Source organism: Podarcis vaucheri, assembly GCF_965113315.1.
Source record: "Podarcis vaucheri genome assembly, chromosome: W".
NCBI lineage: Eukaryota > Metazoa > Chordata > Lepidosauria > Squamata > Lacertidae > Podarcis > Podarcis vaucheri.
In genome coordinates, this window is record NC_138757.1 from 14,164,453 (window position 1) to 14,186,795 (window position 22,343).

At 43.7% G+C, this 22,343-nt stretch overlaps 1 protein-coding gene and 1 long non-coding RNA gene across 5 annotated transcripts in view; both read left to right on the forward strand.

Moving 5' to 3' along the window:
* The window catches only part of LOC309523345, a 72,235-nt gene extending 55,357 nt beyond the window's left edge, over positions 1–16,878 (forward strand). The window contains exon 2 of the long non-coding RNA XR_014215315.1: positions 15,856–16,878. This is a non-coding gene — a long non-coding RNA (uncharacterized lncRNA). The remainder of the gene's footprint in view (positions 1–15,855) is intronic.
* LOC309523321 (ubiquitin-conjugating enzyme E2 A) overlaps positions 2,517–22,343 on the forward strand; it is a 33,871-nt gene continuing 14,044 nt past the window's right edge. Inside the window, exons 1-6 of one of the 4 annotated variants that reach the window (XM_082207126.1) lie at positions 2,517–2,891; positions 3,126–3,206; positions 10,932–10,957; positions 12,665–12,754; positions 13,640–13,728; positions 14,687–15,414. In XM_082207126.1, the coding sequence (XP_082063252.1) occupies positions 2,848–2,891; positions 3,126–3,206; positions 10,932–10,957; positions 12,665–12,754; positions 13,640–13,728; positions 14,687–14,815 (459 nt within the window). In that variant the 5' untranslated portion in view covers positions 2,517–2,847 and the 3' untranslated portion in view covers positions 14,816–15,414. Of the gene's footprint in view, positions 2,892–2,933; positions 2,953–3,125; positions 3,207–10,931; positions 10,958–12,664; positions 12,755–13,639; positions 13,729–14,686; positions 15,415–22,343 lie in introns of those variants that run through there. The other 3 variants (XM_082207127.1, XM_082207124.1, XM_082207125.1) reach the window with 3 other exon arrangements.

Consider the following 22,343-nt stretch of genomic DNA (forward strand, 5'->3'; position numbering starts at 1 on the left):
GTTTCTTCTGCTGAGATGCAAGGGGAAAGTGAGTGTGCATCTCTCAAAAGGGAGGTGTCACTTATCACCGGTCTCTCTGGACTGAGCAAAGACCAGCCAGAGGCAGACCACCGGAGAGAGGCCCCTTTGCCTGGGAAGAGGAGTCAGCCTTTCCCGAGGGGGCAGATCGCCAATGAGTAGAATGTGTGCTTTTATTTTAAATGCATCTCTGGGTTATTTGTGGGGCATCGGAATTCGTTCATCTCCCCCCCCCCCAAAAAAAAATAGTCTGGCCCCCCAAAGGGTCTGAGGGATAGTGGGCTGTCCCCCTGCTGAAAAAGTTTGCTGACCCCTGCTCTAGACCTCCTACTCAAACTCTACCACTAAATGCCCTTGCAAAACCCCCTGTTTATGAGCTCCTCGTAGGGAGCTCCCAGAAGCTGCAATCAGCTAAGTATTACTGCTGCTGGCTGCTAACTTCTCCTTCAACTCACTTCCTCATTCAGCCTGGCTTCCTCTCAGCAGTATCCCCTCCCCCGCAGACCATGTCCTCTAGCAGAACACACAACCACACAGTGTTTTGGAGTATGCTGTTAGCAATATGCTGATGATACGCAGCTCTACTTCTTTACATTTGCAGGTGAGGCAGTGAAAGTGCTGAACCGGTGTCTTGCCTCGTAATGGACTGAATGAGAGCCAACAAACTGAAGCTCAATCCAGAAAAGACTGAGTCAATGTTAGTGGGTTGTCAGGGAACTGGGGGCTGAGAAGGGGGAAAGAATGGGGACATAGAGATAAGCCTCCGATCTTAGTAGTTGCACTTCCTCGGAGGAGGAGGGTGACGAAGGGTTGTCAGGAAGCAATGAATCAGAGGGGGGGAGCAGTTTCCGGGGCTTAGCTCTTCACGTAACAGAGGAAGTAAAAGGGGAGGGCTCCGGAAGTGGCTATGCTGGAGGAAAAGAAAGGAACAGGTAGTCTCTGCAACTGATACCGAATGATGCAGATGTGCTCTGAGAGCTCTGTGTAAATAGGAGAATGGAACTAATAAATACTGTAAATCTGGCCGGTTTCCCGGACTCTTATCTCTTCTAGCACCCACCAATCATCCCCTGACATGGGTGGTTCCCTAGATCGGATGGATGGGAGGTTACCTGCTCTTGATGGAGTGGGTACGTAGCTTAGGGGTAGTTCTGTGTCATTTGTTGTCACTTGAGGCTCAGGTGGCCTCAGTGGTGTGGAGTGCCTTCCATCAACTTCAACTGGTGGTCCAGCTGCACCACAATCTGGACAGGGATAGCCTAACTATCATATATGCTCTGGTAACTCCTAGGTTAGATTACTGCAATATGTTATACGTAAGTCTACCTCTGAAGACAGTTTGGAAACTTCAGCTACTGCAGAATTTGGTGCACAGGTTGCTCACTGGGGCAAGACAGTTTGAGCATATTACACTGATTCTGGTCCAGCTGCACCGGCTGCCAATTAGTTTTCAGTCCCTATTAAAACTACAGTGGCACCTCAGGTTACAAATGCTTTGGGTTACAAACACTTTGGGTTACAAACTCCTCTAACCCAGAAGTAGTACCTTGGGTTGAGAACTTTGCCCCAGGATCAGAATGGAAATTGTGCGCCGGTGGTGCGGTGGCAGCGGTAGGCCCCATTAGTGAAAGCGCACCTCAGGTTAAGAACAGACCTCCGGAACGAATTAAGTTTGTAATCCGAGGTACCACTGTACTGGTTTTGACCCATAAAGCCCAAAGCGGCTTGTGACTGCAGTACTTCAAGGACTGCTTTTCCCCCATATAAACTGTCCCAGACCCTGCAATCACCACCAGTGGCCCTTCTTTGTGTGCTTCCTCCACAAGAGTTCTAGGGGGTGGCAACATGAGAATGGGCCTTTTCTGCTGTGTCTCCCCGTTTGTGGGATGCTCTCCCTAGGGAAGCTCGCCTGGCACCTTCATTGCATATATTTAGGTGCCAGGCAAAAATGTTTCTCTTTGGCTAATTAGCAGTCTATGACTTTTAAAATGTGTTTCTGGGAGTGGGTTTACGGTTTTGTTTTGTTATGTTATGTATTTTGTAATGTTATTTTGTGTTTCTCTGTTGTGAACCACCCTGAGATCTTCAGATGAAGTATACAAATTATTAATGTTAATTGATGATGATGATGATACCAGTTGCTGAAAATTGCAGGAGGGGAGAGTGCCCTTGTGCTCAAATCCTGCTTGCCGGTTTTTGCACAGGCATTTGGTTGGCTACTGTGAGAGCAGGATGCTGGACTCAATGAACCATTGGCCAGATCAAGCAGGCTGGACTTATGTTCTTATGCATCAATAAGGAGGAGGGCAGCCAAGACGAAGCCTACAGGTACTACAGAAGAGGCTTATACACAGGATGGTTTCTCCCTCCCCTTCATAGCTGTCAACTTTTCCCTTTTCTTGTGAGGAATCCTATTCGGAATAAGGGAATTCCCCTTTAAAAAAAGGGAAACGTTGACAGCTATGCTCCCCATTGGTATCGTCCAGAATCTTTCGGTGTACGTCACTGCCCACTCTTAAGTGTGATCACTTTCAGCTTCTCTCTAGTGGTATTGCCCTGATTTGGCTCAATCTAGCGCAGCCTCTTGTACATTACCAAAGACCCCTCCCTCGCAACGGCAGTGGTGCGGTCTGGAACTGCCCAGCAGCCTCCGCCATTGTTAAGACGCGTTGTTTGATCGCCCTGCCGTCAGCCCCGCGCCTTTGTTGAAGTGTTAGAAGGTGTTACAGCTCAGGGAGCCTCTCGGAACCTGCCACTGCCTTTTGTGCCTCGCGCCCCACCTTCCCTGGGGGCTGGTGTGTATGAGTGTTTTAACATCGCGAGCTCGCGATGTCCACGCCCGCCCGGAGGCGCCTCATGCGGGACTTCAAAAGGTAAGCGCTGAATCGGGACCCCCCTTCCCAGAGGCTAACGAGGAAAGCAAGTAAGGAAGAGGTGAGGTGATCCAACATGGCGCTAATAAAGGTAGCGTAGTGACAGAGTTGTGTTACTTGCACAAGGCAGGCAGTGGCGCCCATGGATGGAGAGTTACGTCGTTTGCCCTGATTGGGTGGACGGTGCCACTGAATTGGGTGTCTCTTTTTTCCCGTCCCTCCCTCCCAAAACAGGCTTCAGGAGGACCCTCCAGCCGGAGTCAGTGGGGCTCCCTCGGAGAACAACATAATGGTGTGGAACGCGGTCATATTTGGGTGAGTAGGCAGGCCTGGATCGCCTGTTCTTCCTTTTCCAAATAAATCCGAAAAAAAGAGGTTTAAAACTCTGTAATCTCATTGTCCAGATCTCCGTTTCTCTCAGAATAATAATCAGCAATCCTTATCGCGCATCTTGAGGGGGGGGGGTGTCTGCCAGTGTGTGCTCTTCTTACTATTATTATTATTTCACGTATATCATGCTGTTCCTTCTAGGAGCACAAAATGAAAATGCCTGTTCCCATTCAGTGTTTTTCATAAAGTTATGTATATATGTATTTTTCTATGCTTTCCAGGAGTGCAGAATGATATGTCTTCGATACATGTATTTATTATAGTAATATTATAACAGTAGAAAACTGCTTGTATTTTGGGAAGAAAAAGAAAGACACAAGTGTAATAATTATAATTGTAGCTGCATCTTGCTCCTCTCCTGTTTCTAAGATGTTCATAGTAGGGTCTATGTGCTATTAAAATTATTGCTTTAATGATTATAATTAGTTTTGCTCATCCTCTGAGGTCATGTAGTTTTGCAGGGATGACTGTTTGTAACAGCTATTGTTCTTAATTGTATTTTCCTCTTTGTCCAGTGATGGCGGAAGGTCTTTTTTTTAAATAAAAGAAAAATCTCAACAGTGTTATAAAGTCATATATCCAGGCAGAGAGGGTTGTGTTTCTGTGTGAGTTTACAAAAACTAGAGCTGGTGCTGGACAAAATTTATTTTAATTCCAATAAGCAGCCTCTGGTGTGTTGTACATTTTTAAAAAAATCTCTTGCTGTAAGGCAGGAATCGCCAACCTTTTTGGGCCTATGGACACATGTGCAAACAGGTGAAACTGCTGTGGGCACCACACACCCATCATGACCTATTCTGTTGAGTACAACAGAATGCTTTTTTCCAAGTCTAATTTTAGCTGCAAAGAGAGGACCATGTGGGCTCCAGGAAAGGCTTCTGCAGGCATATACTGTATTTTTCGCACCATAGGACGCACCTTGTTTTAGAGGGGGGAGAACAAGAAAAAAAAATTCTCCCCCTCTTTGCCCAGCGCCCCTTCAGCGAAGCGGCAGGAGGCGCTGCGCAGAGAGGGGGAGAATTTCCCCCCTCTTGTTTCCCCCCTCTAAAACAAGCTGCCGTTTAAGGTGTGCTCAGTCGCCTTCAGACGGCTACCTTGGAAGCCTGGAGAGTGAGAGGGGTCGGTGCGCACCGACCCCTCTCGCTCTCCAGGCTTCAGGTTCCTTTCGACCTGCTCTTTGGGGCTGGCGGGGGGAAGCCCACCACCAGCCCCAAAGAGCAGGTCGGGGAGCAGCGGAAAGGCGCGCAGCGGAGAGGCTGCTGCCATAGTCGCGTGTCACCTCTCCTGCCAGGAGAGGGTTGTGGGGCTATGGCTTCTTTAGCCCCGCGCGCACTCTCCCGGCTGGAGAGGTGCCGCGCGTCACCTCTCCAGCCGGGAGAGGGTCGCGGGGCTATGGGGGAAAAGTGTGTCCTATAGAGCGAAAAATACGGTATGTGTGCTTGTTGTGGGCACCATGTTGCAACCCCTGGTGTAAGGAGTTTGAGAAGGTACATATGGCAGTCATTCCACTTCTCCCCCAATTATCCTTGCAACAGACATGTAAGTAGATTAGCCAGTGAAGGTGTGCAAACATTGTTACTGGTGGTGACCAGGATTTTTAATTTTGTTGACCAGTAAAAAAAACCATCCAGTATACTCCATTAGGAGTAACAGACTTCTTTAAAAAAGCTGATAGCAATGCAGGGGCACATTACTCCAGGCTTCATCTTTACATTGGAACATTGGTTTTCAACCAGTGTGCCGTGACACCCTGGGGTGACTTGAGGAACATCCTTTCATTAACTTGCAGCCCATATCTTCCTGCATTATCTCTCTCTCTCTCTCTGTCTCTGAGGAACATTCAAGGGAGCCGGCAGCTTTAAGTTGCAGCACGTTATCTTCCCGAAATAAAACAACAGCAAAAAAGTGAGGAAGCACTTCTTAAAATCTTCCTTCCCACAAAAAAAAATCCTCCCCAGCTTCAGTAACTAACAATGCCTTAGTTTTACACAGAGGGCATGAGAAATGCAAGAGACTAGCAAAATAGCTTGCTGGTGTGTGTGCCTGGATGTATGTGTGCTCTATAAGGAGGGGTATAAAAACAACCCTGAAAATGAGTGTATTCTGTGTTTCTCTCTCCTCCTACCCCCAGCATCCCTTTCCCCTCTTCTGCTCTACCTTGTTCCCCAGGCAACCTCCCTCCTCCTTATCAGTCACCCAGCTTTATGGGGTGACTGATCTTTTGCTGCAGTGGTGGCTGTCAGACCAACAGACTGCAGTCAGTCAGGGGTAGATGCTAGGCACAAATGGTGCCCCTGGACATCTCCATCCACTTGCAAAAGTGGATGCTTGGCAGTCACATTTCGCGACTAGCTCAAGGATAATTTTGAACCCTGATCAAGCATTAGCTTCAGAGTGGTCTGCAAATGTGGCAAAAAACCAGAATCCACTGAATATTACGTCCTGTTAGACAGGGGAGGAAGTTTATTTATGTATATATCAATTTTTATTTGATTTTCCAAAATAGAGGAAAGAAGAAGAAAAAGAGAAAGAAAGAAAAGGAATAGGAATAAGCTTACATCAAAAGATCATACAAATTCCACATATCAAGATTACTCTGAATCTCCTGACTTCCCCCCATCCCATCCATGGGTCCTCTTAATTCTATTTTCAACTGCATATCAATACTTCTTGTCTTGTCTTCTTGGTTTCTTAGCCTTGTTTCTTGTCTTCTTGGTTTCTTAGCTTCCCAGTTACCGTATTTTTCGCCCCATAGGACGCACCGGCCCATAGGACGCACCTAGTTTTTTGGGGGGGGGGAAATAAAGGGAAAAAATTTATTTCCCCTCCAGGTGCGCTGTGCTAATACCGAAGCTTGGGGCGTGCGGAGCTCAGCGCGCCCCAAGCTTCTGGGTGCCGGCAAGGTCTCCGCTAGCCGTGGCAGAGCCGCGCGGCTCTCCCACGGCTAGCGGACCGCTGCGCTAATCCTGTAGCTTGGGGCGTGCGGAGCTCAGCGCGCCCCAAGCTTCTGGGTGCAGGCAAGCTCTCCGCTAGCCCTGGGAGAGCTGGGTCTCCCACGGCTAGCGGATAGCTTCCTGAACCCTGGAGAGCGAGAGGGGTCGGTGCGCACCGACCCCCCTCGCTCTCCAGGCTTCAGCGAAAGCCTGCATTCGCCCCATAGGACGCGCACACATTTCCCCTTCATTTTTGGAGGGGAAAAAGTGCGTCTTATAGGGCGAAAAATACGGTAATTTTGCCATTTCGGCATAGTTCATCAACTTGATTTGCCATTCTTCTTTGGTCAGGGTTGTCTCTTCCTTCCATCTCTGGGCTAGCAAGATCTGAGCTAGCAAGATCTAGCAAGATGTTGTAGCATACATGAACAGTTTCCTCTGATCTTTGGGGATCTCGGTACCTATAATTCCTAGTAAAAAAGCTTCTGGCTTTTTAGGGAAAGTTATTTTAAACATTTTTTCATTTCATTATATATCATTTCCCAGAATTTTTTGATTACATTACAGTTCCACCACATATGATAAAAGTTACCTTCTATTTCTTTACATTTCCAGCATATATTGGTACTTGTTCTATACATTTTTGCTAATTTTACTGGGGTTAAGTACCACCAATACATCATTTTCATATAGTTTTTTTTCAGTGAGGAACACGCCATAAATTCAGATGTGTTTTCCACAGCCTCTCCCAATCTGTCATTTTTATATTATGTCCCACATCCTTCGCCCATTGTATCATCACAGATTTGACCTGTTCATCCTTTGTGTTCCCTTCCAGGAGCAAATTATACATTTTTGACAATAATTTAAAGTTATTTTCTAAGATCTCTCTTTGAAATCTTGATCATTCATAACTAAAACCATTCTTTTTATCCATTAAAAAAACATTTAATTGTTGGTATTGTAACCAGTCTATTACCAGTTCTCTCACCTCATCAAAATCTTTTAATTTTACCTGGTAGGTTTTCTACCTCTGTTAACAGCTCTCTATATGTTGGCTAGTTAGTCCTCATACTCATTTTCTTCACAGATATTGCTTCTAACGGGGAAAGCCACCACAGTGTTTTTTGTTCTAATAGATCTTTATACTACTTTATACTTTTATACTTTAAAAATTTATTTTCTTAGTATATGATTCTGAAATCTTTTATGTACTTTTACTTTATCATACCATAAATATGCATGCCATCCAAATCTATTATGTCCTTCTAGATCTAACACATATCTGTTTTTCAATATTATCCATTCCCGGATCCAGCAGATGCAAGGTGCCTCCTAGTATAATCTCAAATCCGGCAGGGCAAAACCACCTCTCTCTCTCTCATATCTGATAATAATTTATATTTTATTCTTGGTTTCTTCCCTTGCCAGATGAATCTAGAAATATATATTTGCCATTCTTTGAAGCATCCAGTACTGCTTATCACCGGGATTGATTGAAATAACATTCTTGACAATACATTCATTTTAATCATTGAAATTCTCCCCCATAACGGTAAATTCATTCTCCCCAAATTCTAAATTCCTTTTTATTTCTTTCCATTTTTTCATAATTATATTTTAATATATAAATATTTTTAGCTGTCAACCATACCCCCAGATATTTTACTTTTTAATGTATATTTAAATCCATTATTTGTTGTAACTCCTTTTTGTATTGCTCCATCACATTTTTCAATAAAACCTTAGTCTTATTTTATTCAGTTTGAAACCTGACACCTGTCCAAAGTCCTGAATTTTTTCCAATACCTTTGGTAATGAGTTTTTTGGGTCCTCTACCGTAATCACAAAGTCATCAGCAAATGCTTTTAATTCATATGCTTTATTTCCAACAGTTATTACTCTAATTGTTTCATCTGTGCTTATCTTCCTCACCAGGACCTCTAGCACTAAAATAAATAATAATGGTGACAGGGAACAGCCTTGTCTTGTCCCCTTTAATATCTTACATTTTTCTGTTGTAGCATTATTCACAATTAACATTGCTTGTTGATCGGAGTATATTGCATCAATACCTCTCCCAAAGGTCTCATCAAAATTCATCTTTTATATTACCATCTCATTTCTAACTTCCAGGTGTGCTCTATAAAATCAATTATATTCCTTATATTATCCTTCATCTGGTGTCCTGGTAGGAAACCAGCTTGATCATGATGGATTATTTCTGTCAAGACTCCTTTCAATCTATTGGCCAAGATGTTTGCAAATAATTTATAATCGTCGTTTAATAGAGAGATCAGTCTATAGCTTTTAACCCAAAGTAAGTCTGCGTCTTAGGACGCGGGTGGCGCTGTGGGTAAAACCTCAGTGCCTAGGACTTGCCGATCGTATGTATGGTTGGCAGTTCGAATCCCCGCGGCGGGGTGAGCTCCCGTCTTTCGGTCCGAGCTCCTGCCCACCTAGCAGTTCGAAAGCACCCCTAAGTGCAAGTAGATAAATAGGTACCGCTTTATAGTGGGAAGGTAAACGGCGTTTCCATGTGCTGCGCTGGTGCTGGCTCGCCAGAGCAGCTTCGTCACGCTGGCCACGTGACCCGGAAGTGTCTCCAGACAGCGCTGGCCCCCGGCCTCTTAAGTGAGATGGGCGCACAACCCTAGAGTCGGACACGACTGGCCCATACGGGCAGGGGTACCTACCTTTAAGTCTGTGTCTTGCTTTGGGATTAAGGTAATGAATGCCTCTTCCCAGGCCTCTGGTACTTTACCGTTCTTTAAAAATTCATTCATAACATCTGTCAGGGGTTCAGGAGCAGAGGCAAGGGGAGCAGAGAGCGAGGGGGAGGAGGCAGAAGAAAGGATGAGTGATGACGACGACCCGAGATCTCCGAGTCTTTCCAGTGAATCGGAAGATTCACAGAAAGGAGCACCAGTGGCCAGGGCAAGGGGGGAGCCTAGGGGGACACCCCAGGAGGAAAGGGCCAGAGGGAGCTCAGAGGGGAGCAGTTGGAAATCGGGACCAGCGTCACCAACAGAGAGCAGGGGAGAGGAAGGGAGTCAGGTATCAAGCGCTGGCAGCTCACAACAGGAGGGAGGGCACGAGTCAGGAGTGGCCACACCTCCATCAGGGAGCGAAGAAACGGTCAGACGGAAAGTGGAAGGTTGGGCGCGCGCGCCAAGTTCAAATGCACAGGAAGGTGGCGCAGTAAGCAGCCTGGAAAGGGAGCCAGGTCCTAAAGCCCGGCGCAAGGAGACAGAAGGGTCCGGGGGGTCAGCGTCAGAAGAGTCCCGGAAGGAAGAGACCCCGGGGGGCAGAGGGACCCAGAGAAGAACAGTCAGGCGGAAAAGGTGGAGTAAGGCTAGGATATTAAGTTGATGTACAGGAGGCGGGGACCCAGACAGAGCTTCGCCGATCTAACCATAAGAAGTAGAGTTGCACGCAGCAGCTTGAGAATGGGAACTGTAACTCAATAAAGACTTTTACTTAATGATCGCTGGCTAGCGTGATCCTCTGTAAGCTAGGATCGGGGAGCAACTCTGACAACATCTTTCAATGGCTGCACCAGAGAGTTCTGGAGTTGTTTTTTTAATATTTAGCTGTCAGGCCATTGGGTCCTGGTGCTTCAGGGGAGGAAGTTTCTTAGTTGAGTATATGTCCAGTCACCTGTGAACGATGATGGCTGTCTTCAAATATCTGAAGGGGTGTCACATTGAAGAGGGAGCAAGCTCGTTTTCTGCCGCTCCAGAGGCTAGGACCCAAACCAATGCATTAAAATGCAAAGAAATGAGATTCTGACTAAACGTCACGAAGAACTTTCTGGTGGTAAGAGCTGTTCGACAGTGAAACGGTCTCCCTCAGAAGGTGGTGAACTCTCCTTCACTAGAAATTTTAAAGCAATTTTAAAGCAAAGGTTGGATAGCCGTATGTCAGGAATGCTTTAGTTGAGATTCCTGTGTTGCCGGGGGTTGGATTAAATGACCCTTGGGGGGGTACCTTTCTGTGTGACAAATTGGTTGCCATCAGACCAGAGCCATGCAGCACCATCATGCTGCTGCCCTTATTTTTAAAATAGCAGCAAAACTGGGGCGGTGAGCAGTGTGCAGTTTCCTTAGCACTGCTGTTTTAATTACACAATGCTATGGAGTATTTGGGGGTGGTATCCCCACCATTTGACCCAGATGGCATCTGGGTTGAGAGCAGGATTAGAGGTGGCAGCAGCACAGGAGCAGGTGACTGCTTGGTAGAAGTTATTTACATAAGTAAAACTACCCACATGTAGAAATTGTGAAATTGCTAAAACTTTTGGTTTTTTTCTCCCGAAACTCTTTAAGCTTGCTCACTCTGACCCCCATTTCTGTGCTGGGCATGGGTCAAAATTCAACTATACAGTGGAACCTTGCCTGTCAAATGCTTTGGAAGTAAAATGTTTCGGCTTTCGAATGCCGACAACCCGGAAATGAATGCTTCCATTTTCGAACGTGCCTCGGAAATCGAACAGCTTCTGAGGCACGTTTCTCCATTTTTTCCCCATGGATTTTACCGACCACCCATTGCGCCTCGATCGTTGAACGTTTTGGAAGTAGAACGGTCTTTCAGAATGGATTACGTTCGGCAACTGAGGTACCACTGTATGTCATTCTGTAAAGGCTGACTGCCAGTTCAACAGTAAACTAACTGGCAAACAACATGTGAGGTGCTGATATGCTTTCTCCTCTTTCAGGCCTGAGGGAACCCCATTTGAAGATGGTAAGTATTAAAACAAAACTAAAAAATGTTTTCAGTGAACAGAAGGTGGATGTAATCCATATATTAACGACTCCCAGGATTCCATGGATCAGCTGTCCTTGCTCTCTCTTGGCTAAAACACAGCCAGCTGCGGTTAAGCATTTTGCCTTGTAAGTGGTGACTAGGCTTACTGTGTAAATAGTGCCCTTTATTTAAGAACTTATTTGAATTTCTTCTTATAAACGAAGTCTGCTTAAGGTAACAGTGTATCATACGTGTTCAGAGGCAATATACCTTTGATCACCGGTTATCAAGGATGGCTATCTCCATAAATAGTGTTTCAAATACATGGTCCCTTTTCTCTTTCCTCTGGATAAAAACACTGGTTCATTCCCTCCCATTTTGACAATTGTAGTCTTCTCCTCAATCCCCTTTCTAGCACTTTGCTGTCAACTTCATTCACCTCCCTGGTTGTTCTGATCATGTCTGTCTATACATTGTTCAAAACCAGTTTGAAGCCCACATCGCAATAACAGTTTCATTATATTTGACCCAGCAATATATTGTGAACAGCCTTCAAAACTCCAGGTAGCAGTACAATTGCAAGCAATTTGAGAAGTCCTGTCCCTGTGTATGGTGATTACTGGTTGCTGCTTTCCAAATACTGTTTTGCCTCCCCCAAGTGAGATGGGCTGGCTGCTTCCTTCCAAGCAGCAGGAAGGTCAGGTGTAGGACTGGGTGATAACTAGTTTTCAGTATTGTGGTATATCACTGGCAACTGCTACTACTTAAGGTTCTGAAACGGATAAATGATGATATTATCAATCACCCTAATGGTCACTTTCAGCAGCAGGCAAGCCAAAATGCATCCAAATGAGACACTTGGGTTTGGGCTTCACTACCAAATGGTGGGACGCGGGTGGCGCTGTGGGTAAAAGCCTCAGCGCCTAGGGCTTGCCGATCGAAAGGTTGGCGGTTCGAATCCCCGCGGCGGGGTGCGCTCCCGTTGTTCGGTCCCAGCGCCTGCCAACCTAGCAGTTCGAAAGCACCCTCGGGTGCAAGTAGATAAATAGGGACCGCTTACTAGCGGGAAGGTAAACGGCGTTTCCGTGTGCGGCTCTGGCTCGCCAGAGCAGCGATGTCACGCTGGCCACGTGACCCGGAAGTGTCTCCGGACAGCGCTGGCCCCCAGCCTCTTGAGTGAGATGGGCGCACAACCCCAGAGTCTGTCAAGACTGGCCCGTACGGGCAGGGGTACCTTTACCTTTACCTTACCAAATGGTGGTATTCAGGACAATCCAAAGTACGGTGATGAGTCATAGTGAATACAAATAATCTGGGACTGCCAGCAGGCCTGCTAGGCAGCAGAAGCGACAGCCGCCTGGCAGCAGTGGCACAATAATCAGCAGCCTATGAAGCCTTGCCACGGCAGTGGGCGGTGGTAGCAGAAGCCTGCGAGGCCTTGTGGTGGCCTGCAAGGCCTTGCGGCAGTGGCAAAAGCTACGGCGGCCTGCAAGGCCTTGTAATTGTGGTGGCAGTGGCAGCGGCCTGTGAGCTTCCTAGAGGCATCTGGCTGGCCCACTGTTGTCAGTGGAATAGCAGGCTACGTAATAATTGAATCTCCTATACCTAGGTAATTCCGTGAAACTGCTGGAGCATCTGCACAACAGGTACAGGGGAAGTTTCAATCTGTGAACAAGATAATTAGGCCTTGCCTTTCAATTGCAGGAACTTTCAAGCTTACCATAGAATTCACAGAAGAATATCCAAACAAGCCACCTACTGTTAGATTTGTTTCTAAGATGTTTCATCCAAATGGTATGTACCATCTAAAATGGAGTGGTTTGTGTCTTTAACTACAGCAATAGTCATGGAAATGGACTGGATACTGATGATTTAAGGGAATTGCAGTCATATAAATATATGCTAAATGTTGCTGAGAATCCATTCTACATGGCCTTTTAAATTTCTAGCAGAATAGGGTGATTTCCTCAGTGACTCCCCTGATCACTGAGGTGTAGAATCCTTTAATTTTAAAGGCAAGAGGAAAACTTCTAAATGAAACCAAATCTACTTAGTGGCAGTACTAGTTCGTTGTTTGGGTTCTTATAATCCTAGATCTTGTCTGCTTCTGATATTTTGGTTGTATGACTTCTGATGGAACCCTATAGTAAACAAACTTTTCTTGTCACTTGCCAAGTGTAACCAATTAGATTTCTAGCACTCCTATAGATGCTAATGCTTTTGTATATGAGTTTTTAATAGTTTTATTTTCAGTGGATTTTCTCATCCTACATTTATATCCTCTCCTCTCCCCACTTTATGAAGAATTCTAAAGCCTATATTGCAAAGTTCACATTAGACTTGCATTAGACTTGCATAGATCTTAGAAAGGAAATGTGTTCCTGGTGCTTAATCCTTGCTTGAAATACCATGCTGTGAACATCTTCATAAACATAGTTATGAGGTCAGAAAGGAGGATGTGTTGGTGGAGCAAGGTGCAGTTTACAGATTCAGTTCACCAGGGGCCTGTTTCATAACTTGTGGAAATCAGATGAGGAACAAGCTTCAGACACTTACTCTGTGCGTGACTTTAGTTAGTTATTCAATAAATGCTGACAATGAGCTGTGAGTGAGAACCTGGCAAGAGAAACTTGCAGGGCACTGGCTCTTGTTATGAAACCCATTAATTTCCTTTTGTAGTCTATGCAGATGGTAGTATATGTCTGGATATTCTTCAGAACCGTTGGAGTCCTACCTATGATGTATCATCCATCTTAACATCCATACAGGTAACATCAGGGATTTAGTTTCTGTAATAACCATGAAAGCAGAAACACAACTATCTGGTGAACTATCTGCCATGTGATTCCATCATCATTATTTAAGACCCATCCTTTTATTTCTGTTAATTATAAAATGCAATAGTATAACTACAGGGGGTTGGACTAGATGATCCTCATGGTCCCTTCCAACTCTACAATTCTATGATTATGATTCTATAAATGTACATACAATGTGGGTAAAATACAAAATAACTGAAACACTACTGACTAAACAACTGGGAAGGGCCTAAAGTGTTAAAAGCACTTCAAAGAAGACTCCCCCCCCCAATTGAATTAGTGATACATTGCATCCCCACTCTGTGACTTGCCCAAAAAGATTAACAAAATGGCTTCACAAACTGAAGCAGCTATACATTTCAGAAGCACTGCATCACTACATTTTTCTAGTGGTGATGATTACCTTTTGCGTATTTGGTGTAGCAGAAGCATATTCTTACAGTCTTGGGAGTGTGCTTTCTCCTCCCCTTCCTTTTTGCACTTTTGAAAATGTTCAGAAGTCATCCACCTTCAAACTGTCGCTTGAAGCCCATGCAAGATGTCTGCTGGTAGGGTGTTCACAAGGCCAAAAGCCTTGGACGGTTCTCTAATGGACTGTTCTCCCATCAGAACTGATTCTGAGCATAGTTATGTAGGCTTAAAGGAGTGGCTCATTGCACACATTAAGCTTTGCTGTTGGAACAAAGATAATTGTTAATTGTGTAACTTGTACATGTGGAGAGTGCATGTCATTGTGTTAAAAACAATGGGATAGGTGCAGGCTAAGCAGGGGACCTGAAATATCCAAGAAACGTTCCTAATATACATGGTACATCTGTCAAGTTTTGATATGTTGAATTAGCCATTTTGCTTGCTTTGTTTGAAACCTCATTATGAAGCCTGATCCATCTTTTTCTTCTCAAAACAGTCTTTACTGGATGAGCCTAATCCAAACAGTCCTGCAAACAGCCAGGCAGCTCAGCTATACCAAGAGAATAAGCGGGAATATGAAAAACGTGTTTCTGCAATAGTAGAGCAGAGTTGGCGTGACTGTTGACCCTGGATGATGCGTATGTATGAAGTGTCTGAGTTGTTTTCCTAGCATCACTGCATTTACTTTAAAAAGCAAATAGCTGTTGTGCTGTTGCCACTCAACCTTACTGAAGCTTCTTTCTCCTTGGACAACAGAAAGCAACCCCTCCCCCATGAGGTCAAATGTACTGTACTTGGGTTACTTGTAAAAGACTTAATAAGGCTGAATTCCACTTTCTGTGATCTACCACCTCATATTAGGGCAGTATTGTGCATTTCTCTAGTACAGGGACATCCAACTCCCAATAGACTGCAATCTGCTCACATTATAAAAAATCTGTCAGTGATCTACTCATTGTCGTAAAAAGACTAGCAGTTATCTACCCATAATTGTTGAACTTTTTTCAGGAAGCCAAAGTTGTGGTTGTTGGTTTTTTTGCTTTTTTTGCTTCTTTTTAAGGAGATCGCTGAGGGGCCAGAGATCTGCCAGGAACACCCCACCATCTACCTGTTGGACATGCCTGCTCTATTCTACACTAATATTTAATTGTAATTGTGTTATACACAATGTAGCTAGATTTTTTAAAAAGAATGTTTATCTACAATATACATTTTTAACTGTGACTCAAGTGCTGATCTGTCTAGGCTGGTCATTTAACTGCTTGTATCAACTTCAATGCATCTGTAAGTACTGTGTGAAGAACTAACTTTTCTCATTCTTCCTTTTTTCTGTTCAGCAATGTGATGAAAGCATTTCAAATTGCAAAATGGGCTATTTTAAGCTCATCAGAGGTGAGGGAAGGAGGTTACAGTTTGCTCTGTGGGTCATGTGCAAAGTGATTTATCATTGTAGTGTGGTAACATATCTAAGGAAGTGCTAGGTATCCTTTCTTTTAAGAATATCCAAACTGCTTAGTAGTTTTCAAGGCTTTTTGAAGATTGCTATGGGACAGGGGTTGACAATAACTTTGTGGCGCGCAAAGAATGAGAGAAAAATCAAAGTGCTTGTTTCCCTTTCTACAGGTGAAACTCGGAAAATATAATATCAGTAATCCAACTTAAAAGGTGAAACTAATACAGTGGTACCTCGGGTTACATACGCTTCAGGTTACAGACTCTGCTAACCCTGAAATAGTACCTCAGGTTAAGAACTTTGCTTCAGGATGAGAACAGAAATCGTGCGACGGCAGCATGGCAGCAGTGGGAGGCCCCATTAGCTAAAGTGATGCTTCAGGTTAAGAACAGTTTCAGTTTAAGAACAGACCTCCGGAATGAATTAAGTATGTAACCAGTATGTAACCAGAGGTACCACAGAGAAAGATGAGAGACATGAGACCTAGCAATGCAGAAGAGCTGAAGGCTGCTATTGAAGCATCCTGGTCTTCCATAACACCTCAGCAGTGCCACAGGCTGATAGCATCCATGCCACGCCGCATTGAGGCAGTAATTGATGCAAAAGGGGCCCAAACCAAGTATTGAGTACATATGCATGCTTCTACTTCTCAGACGTCCAATATTGCTCTATTTGCAATCCTTGTTTTGCTGATTTCATTTAATAATCTAATTTTCTGAGATGGTTAATTTGAGGTTTTCATCAGCTGTACGCCATAATGTCACAATTATAACAAATAAAGGCTTGACATATCTCACTTTGCATGTCATGAGTCTATCTCATATATTAGTTTCACCTTTTAAGTTGAATTACTGAAATAAAAGAACTTTTCCACGATATTATAATTTTCCGAGTTTCACCTGTATAACTAATCCTTCTGTCTCTTACTAGAGAAAATAAGATGCTACTGCTTTGCTTTCTGTTTTAAAAAAAACACAGTAAGGAGGTCACAAGTGCTATTACTGCATTTTTCAATCTCTCACCTCCCTTATCAAGTTGTACAACCTTTGGAAAAGCAGTTTTGTAAGCTCAGTTTCTACATTTTAGATACTTTAAGCAGCGGTGTCGGAGGAGACTGATCAATGTGTTTGTCTGCTCTTCCAGTGTCTTCTGTGTATATATTAATTCAACTTCACACAATTAACCCACGTACAAAACATTTTACAATTACTTGTAAATAAATGTATAATCTTAAAGTGCTTATTGTTGAAGGCGGCAAAATACCTATCACTATTTTTATTCTGGTAAATGTTCTGGAAATAATAATGCTGCTGCTAGTTGCCCTTCTTCAAGCTGGCTTCACCTGCTTGGGGAGCTTATATTATAGAAACAGTCTGAAGCAGCTTACCTTCCATATGCAATTGAAATTATTCAACCCCCATTGCAAATCAGGTTTATTTGCAAACAGCTGAAAGTCTGTAAATTTTGATATGAGCAAATCAAACAAAAGCAATTGAAGTAGCTCAACACAACGGATGCTTCAAGTGGTTTCCTCAAATTCAGCTGAAATTGCAACTTATATGGCAGGCATAGGCAAACTCGGCCCTCCAGATGTTTTGGGACTACAACTCCCATCATCCCTAGCTAACAGGACCAGTGGTCAGGGATGATGAGAATTGTAGTCCCAAAACATCTGGAGGGCTGAATTTGCCTATGCCTGTTATATGGGCTTCTCCAGCCTCACTATTATTGAATCCCCTAAATAGAATCCCTCACAACAGCACGAATACAACAGGTGTTGTCTCAAGCACACCTGATGCAACTAATTAAGGGCTTTATTAGTTGCACCAGGTGTGCTTGAGCTGCAACACATGAAATACCAGAGCTGGCTAGGGGGTTGTGGAGTGTCAAATTTGGCTGCAAGTTAGAAATATGGCCATAGCTGTCAACTTTTCCCTTTTCTTGTGAGGAATTCTATTCGGAATAAGGGAATTTCCCTTTAAAAAAGGGAAACATTGCCAGCTATGAATATGGTTAAGTCAAGAGAATGGTCCAAGAAGGTCAGAGAAGAGATCATTGACCTTCACAAACAAAGAGCAGGATACAAAACGATAGTGAAGGTGCTGAATGTTCCTAGAGACACTGTTGGAAGCATAGTTTGGAGGTTCAAATTTAAAGGAACAGTGGTCACACTACTTGGATGGGGCAGAAAAAGGAAGCTATCTGCGACAGCAACCAGATTTCTGAGATGGTAGGCTGGAAAAAAGCCTCAGTGACTGCAAAAGAGCTGCAGCAAGACTTGGTGGCAGCAGGCACTGAGGTTTCAGTGAGCACAGTAAAGCTCATAGTAAATGCAGGACTCCCAAGATGTACACAATACTGACCAAAAAGCACAAGAAAGGTTGGCTCCAATATGTTCAAAATCATATACATAAGCCACTAAAGTTTTAGGATTCTATTCTGTGGAGCAACGAAACAAAATTGGAACTTTTTGTCCCCATGGATCAGCACTATGTCTGGAGGAAGAGGAATGAAGCATACGCTGAAAAGAACACTCTGCCTACAGTGAAGCATGGTGGTGACTCGATGATGCTCTGGGGCTGCTTTCCATCCTCTGGCACTGGAAACTTGCAGCGTGTGGAAGACAGGATGGATTCACTGAAGTATCGGAATAGCCTAGGAGGAAACGGGTGTGTGTGTGATCCATTGGAGCAGTCAAATACAACATTCCTTGTTTCCCTAGAGTGGACACAGACAGGGGGTGTTTTTCCAGCCAAGGTAGAATTTCTTGTTACACCTGGTCTGGAATATCCTTCCACCTGCATGTGACCAGGTAGGTGGATGTGACCCTTGCAGACTCTACAAAGGGGCCAGTCATGCAGCCATCCATCCTCTCTTTTGCCACTCTCTTCCATTTTGGCCACTGCTCCTGATGCTGTCTGCTGGCTCTGTGCCAGCAGCACATCGGCCCATCCTTACAAGGATGTAAGCCACACTGTATCTGTAACTACAAGCTAAAGGCTGCCTTCAGGGATCATACTGTGAACTGAACGTGAGTAAACTTCATTACTCATAAGGAAAAGATTTGTGTCTTTTATTTCTTTTTAAGAGGGAACAAAGGGGTCTTACCAGGAATATACTCCAATCTGGGCATGCCAAATTGGATTGCTTAACTAGATTCAAATGAATCTGCAAACTAGCTTTCTGCCGTGTGAAGGCGAATGAGCTCTGAGATATCTATCTATCTATCTCTATCTCACTCACTAGCATGATTGAGGAAGGATAATATTTAATCAATATATCCTCTCCTACTGTCCACAACATTCCCACAGAAACGTCATGCCATCTGTGAGTAAGCTGAAGTTTAGGCGTCTTTGGATTTTCCAACAAGACAGTGTTCCCAAGCATACCTCAAATTTCACCAAGGGTGGGTTGCAGAAGTAGTCCTGGAAGGTTCTATAGTGGCCATCACAGTCACCTGACTTGAACCCCATAGAAAAAATCTGGTGGGATCTGAAGAAGGTGGTTGCAGCACACAAACCCAAGAATAGAGATCCAACAGGATCTCTGCCTTACATGGTATCTTACGAGCGAAATTCATGACACTCCTCTCACAAGTGGTGCCCTGCATGCTACTGAGCAAACAAAAGTGAAAAATCCAATGAGCTCTATAAGGCTTTAGTAAGTGTCTCTTGCTTCTTAACCAGATACAAGGTTAAGTAGGGTGGTTGTCCCCTGTTGCAGTTCATTAATGGTCACTGGAGTACTCCTTCCATGCACCTGGTTCTTAATTGCTGAACGCATTCTATGCCACCTTCAGCAGTTCCTTAGGGCTGTACATTTCCCAGCTTCCTCTGTAAATGCTGCAGTAACTTTTTACATTGGCAACTGACAAGCAAAACTGTGTATGCATGTGTGCAGTGGGAACTAGATTTTGGACTAGATGACCCAGGGGGTCCCTTCGAACTCTACAATTCTATGTTTGAAATGGTTCTTCTGACTAAATTGGGCAGTAGATTTAATCTCTTGGTACAAATATCAGAAAAGGCGTTCCACTTTCCCTCAACTATCATTGGGGGTGGGATGGATGCCTCTTCTTGGATAGCACCTGCAGTGATCTTTGTGCATAAGCTAAAATTATTTTTATGCATATACAAAAGTTATGCGGGCTTATTAGTAAACCAGCTTATTGTTCCTGGCTATGGAAGTTAGTAGGACCAGTAGTCTGGGATGACAGGAATTGTAGTCCAAAAGCAGCTGGAGACCCAAGTTTGGGAAACCCTGGGATAGAGGGTTGGAAGAGGTAGTAGTTTCTTAGATCCTTAACAAGCCTACATGTTCCTTAAGGGCTTGTGCTGCTGGAAGGGAAGGGCCTTTTCCACAAAGCCTAGTTTTGGAGTGAGAAAAAAGGGAAATTAAAATTTCTCACACGCACATACACACCACATGCTGCTGTAGCAAGGAAGAACCTTTTACTTGTTGCTCTCCACATGATATACAAGCACATGTACACAAAAGATGCAGAAGAAGAAAATGAGTATTGGGAGGCTACATATAAGAAACAAGAGAATCAGCCCCCAGAGGTGTTTTTTTTTTAGTACTTCACTGATCAATAGCAGTAGAAGAAAACCACTCCTCTGGATTTCATGTTAGTGTCAAAAGGTGATGGAAAATGCCTTAATTTATTCAATGACTTCATCAGTTTTGGAAAGCAGAAACCTAACCACTTCAAGGTAAAACCCAAAATCCTGCAAGTTCTGCAACACACACACACACACAAATAAATTCCATGCCAAAGAATTACAGATCCTAGATCTTATGACGGTAGAGAACCTGTGGCTTTGCATCTGATGTTGCAGGTCTACAACTCTCATCACCTGTTAAACATGCTGGCTAGAACTCATGGGAACTGAAGTTCAACAACATCTGGAGGACACTGGGCTTCCTGTCCTCTAGAATATGAAATACAAAAATTAAAACAAGCTTGTCTATCTTTGCATAATCCTGATAATACAGAGGTGTGACATACTCCCTCAACCCCCTCCCACAAAAATGTGGCATCAGAGCTATCTTTATAGACTTGTAGGTTAAAAATCACAGCTGTTGTGGCACAGTTGAACATATTTAAGGCCCACTGATTTCAGTGGGCGCATTATGTCAGTGCTATAGCTCTTTTAAAATTAATAGGACTCTGGCACACTCCTCCACTCCTGCCCAAGTGGAGAATTTTGGATTATGCCTTTGAATATTTTTTTTTAAAGAAAAATCTGACTCTGGCTTTGCTGATTTCACCTCCCATTCCAGCTTCTTCAGGGCTTATATCAGGGATGGAGAACCTGTGGGCCTCCAAATGATGATGGATTCCCAATTCCCATCAGCCCAATATGACCAATGGCCAGGGGACTACATCTGGAGGATCACAGCTTCCTCATCTCTGGTTTTTAGGGCACAAATGCAGAACACACAACCTTGGGTAAACCAATCACCAAACACTAGTTACTTTGACAATGATCTGAAAAGGTCCCCCACCCTGTTCTTTCCACAATATAACCCAACATTTTAAATACAAAACATGTCATTCTGTACATGCCCACAAATAAATAAATGTATTATGAATAGCAACTTTACATATAGGTTTCTTCATACTGCCACCTTTCAGTTTTTCAACTTTATTTTTTTTAAGGCAAAATAAAGAGGGGAATCATGCTTTTGTTTTTTTGTTTTTTATTCACTTTAACACACCTACAAAAAGACAAATATCCATATGCATCAACACAAAGCAAAAAGATATATATATATATATATATGCAGGTTTTGGTGTCTTCGGGTGTCTTCCCGTGTAAGAGTCGGGGTGTCTGTGCGACGTTTCGACGAGGTCTCACTCGTCATCTTCAGGCTGGTGCTTTCGGCTTCTTGTTACTGGAACAGAGCAGAGTCTGCTGTTTGAGTTCCTATAAATACTGTTGAGGGGTGTGGTGTATAGCCTCCAACGTTCTGGGCAGAGAGGAAGTTCCTAGATTAGTGTGCCTTTTCTTCTTTTGTTCCTTAATTACTTGAGGGATATCTTGGGTGATTTCATGAGTGATATTCTGAATACCACTGGGTGGGTCACTTAATGACCCACCCAGTGGTATTCAGAATATCACTCATGAAATCACCCAAGATATCCCTCAAGTAATTAAGGAACAAAAGAAGAAAAGGCACACTAATCTAGGAACTTCCTCTCTGCCCAGAACGTTGGAGGCTATACACCACACCCCTCAACAGTATTTATAGGAACTCAAACACCAGACTCTGCTCTGTTCCAGTAACAAGAAGCCGAAAGCACCAGCCTGAAGATGACGAGTGAGACCTCGTCGAAACGTCGCACAGACACCCCGACTCTTACACGGGAAGACACCCGAAGACACCAAAACCTGCATTCCTGTACCCGTGAAAATCTACGAAAGCATATATATATATATATATATATATATATATATATATATATATATATATCAAATAATAGTCTCAAAACAGTAAAATAAAAATGGTCTTTTTCTACAGTCCACTCCTTACTTCAGTTACTCACCATTGGCTTGCTGCCGAAACAGAACAAGATATTATTAAAATTTATTAAATTTTAATCTATCTTAGGTCATACATCATACTTGAAACTGCTACTGATATTATTCAAATGCTGTGACAGAGTTTAAACTACAATAATTATTTTTCAAATAGA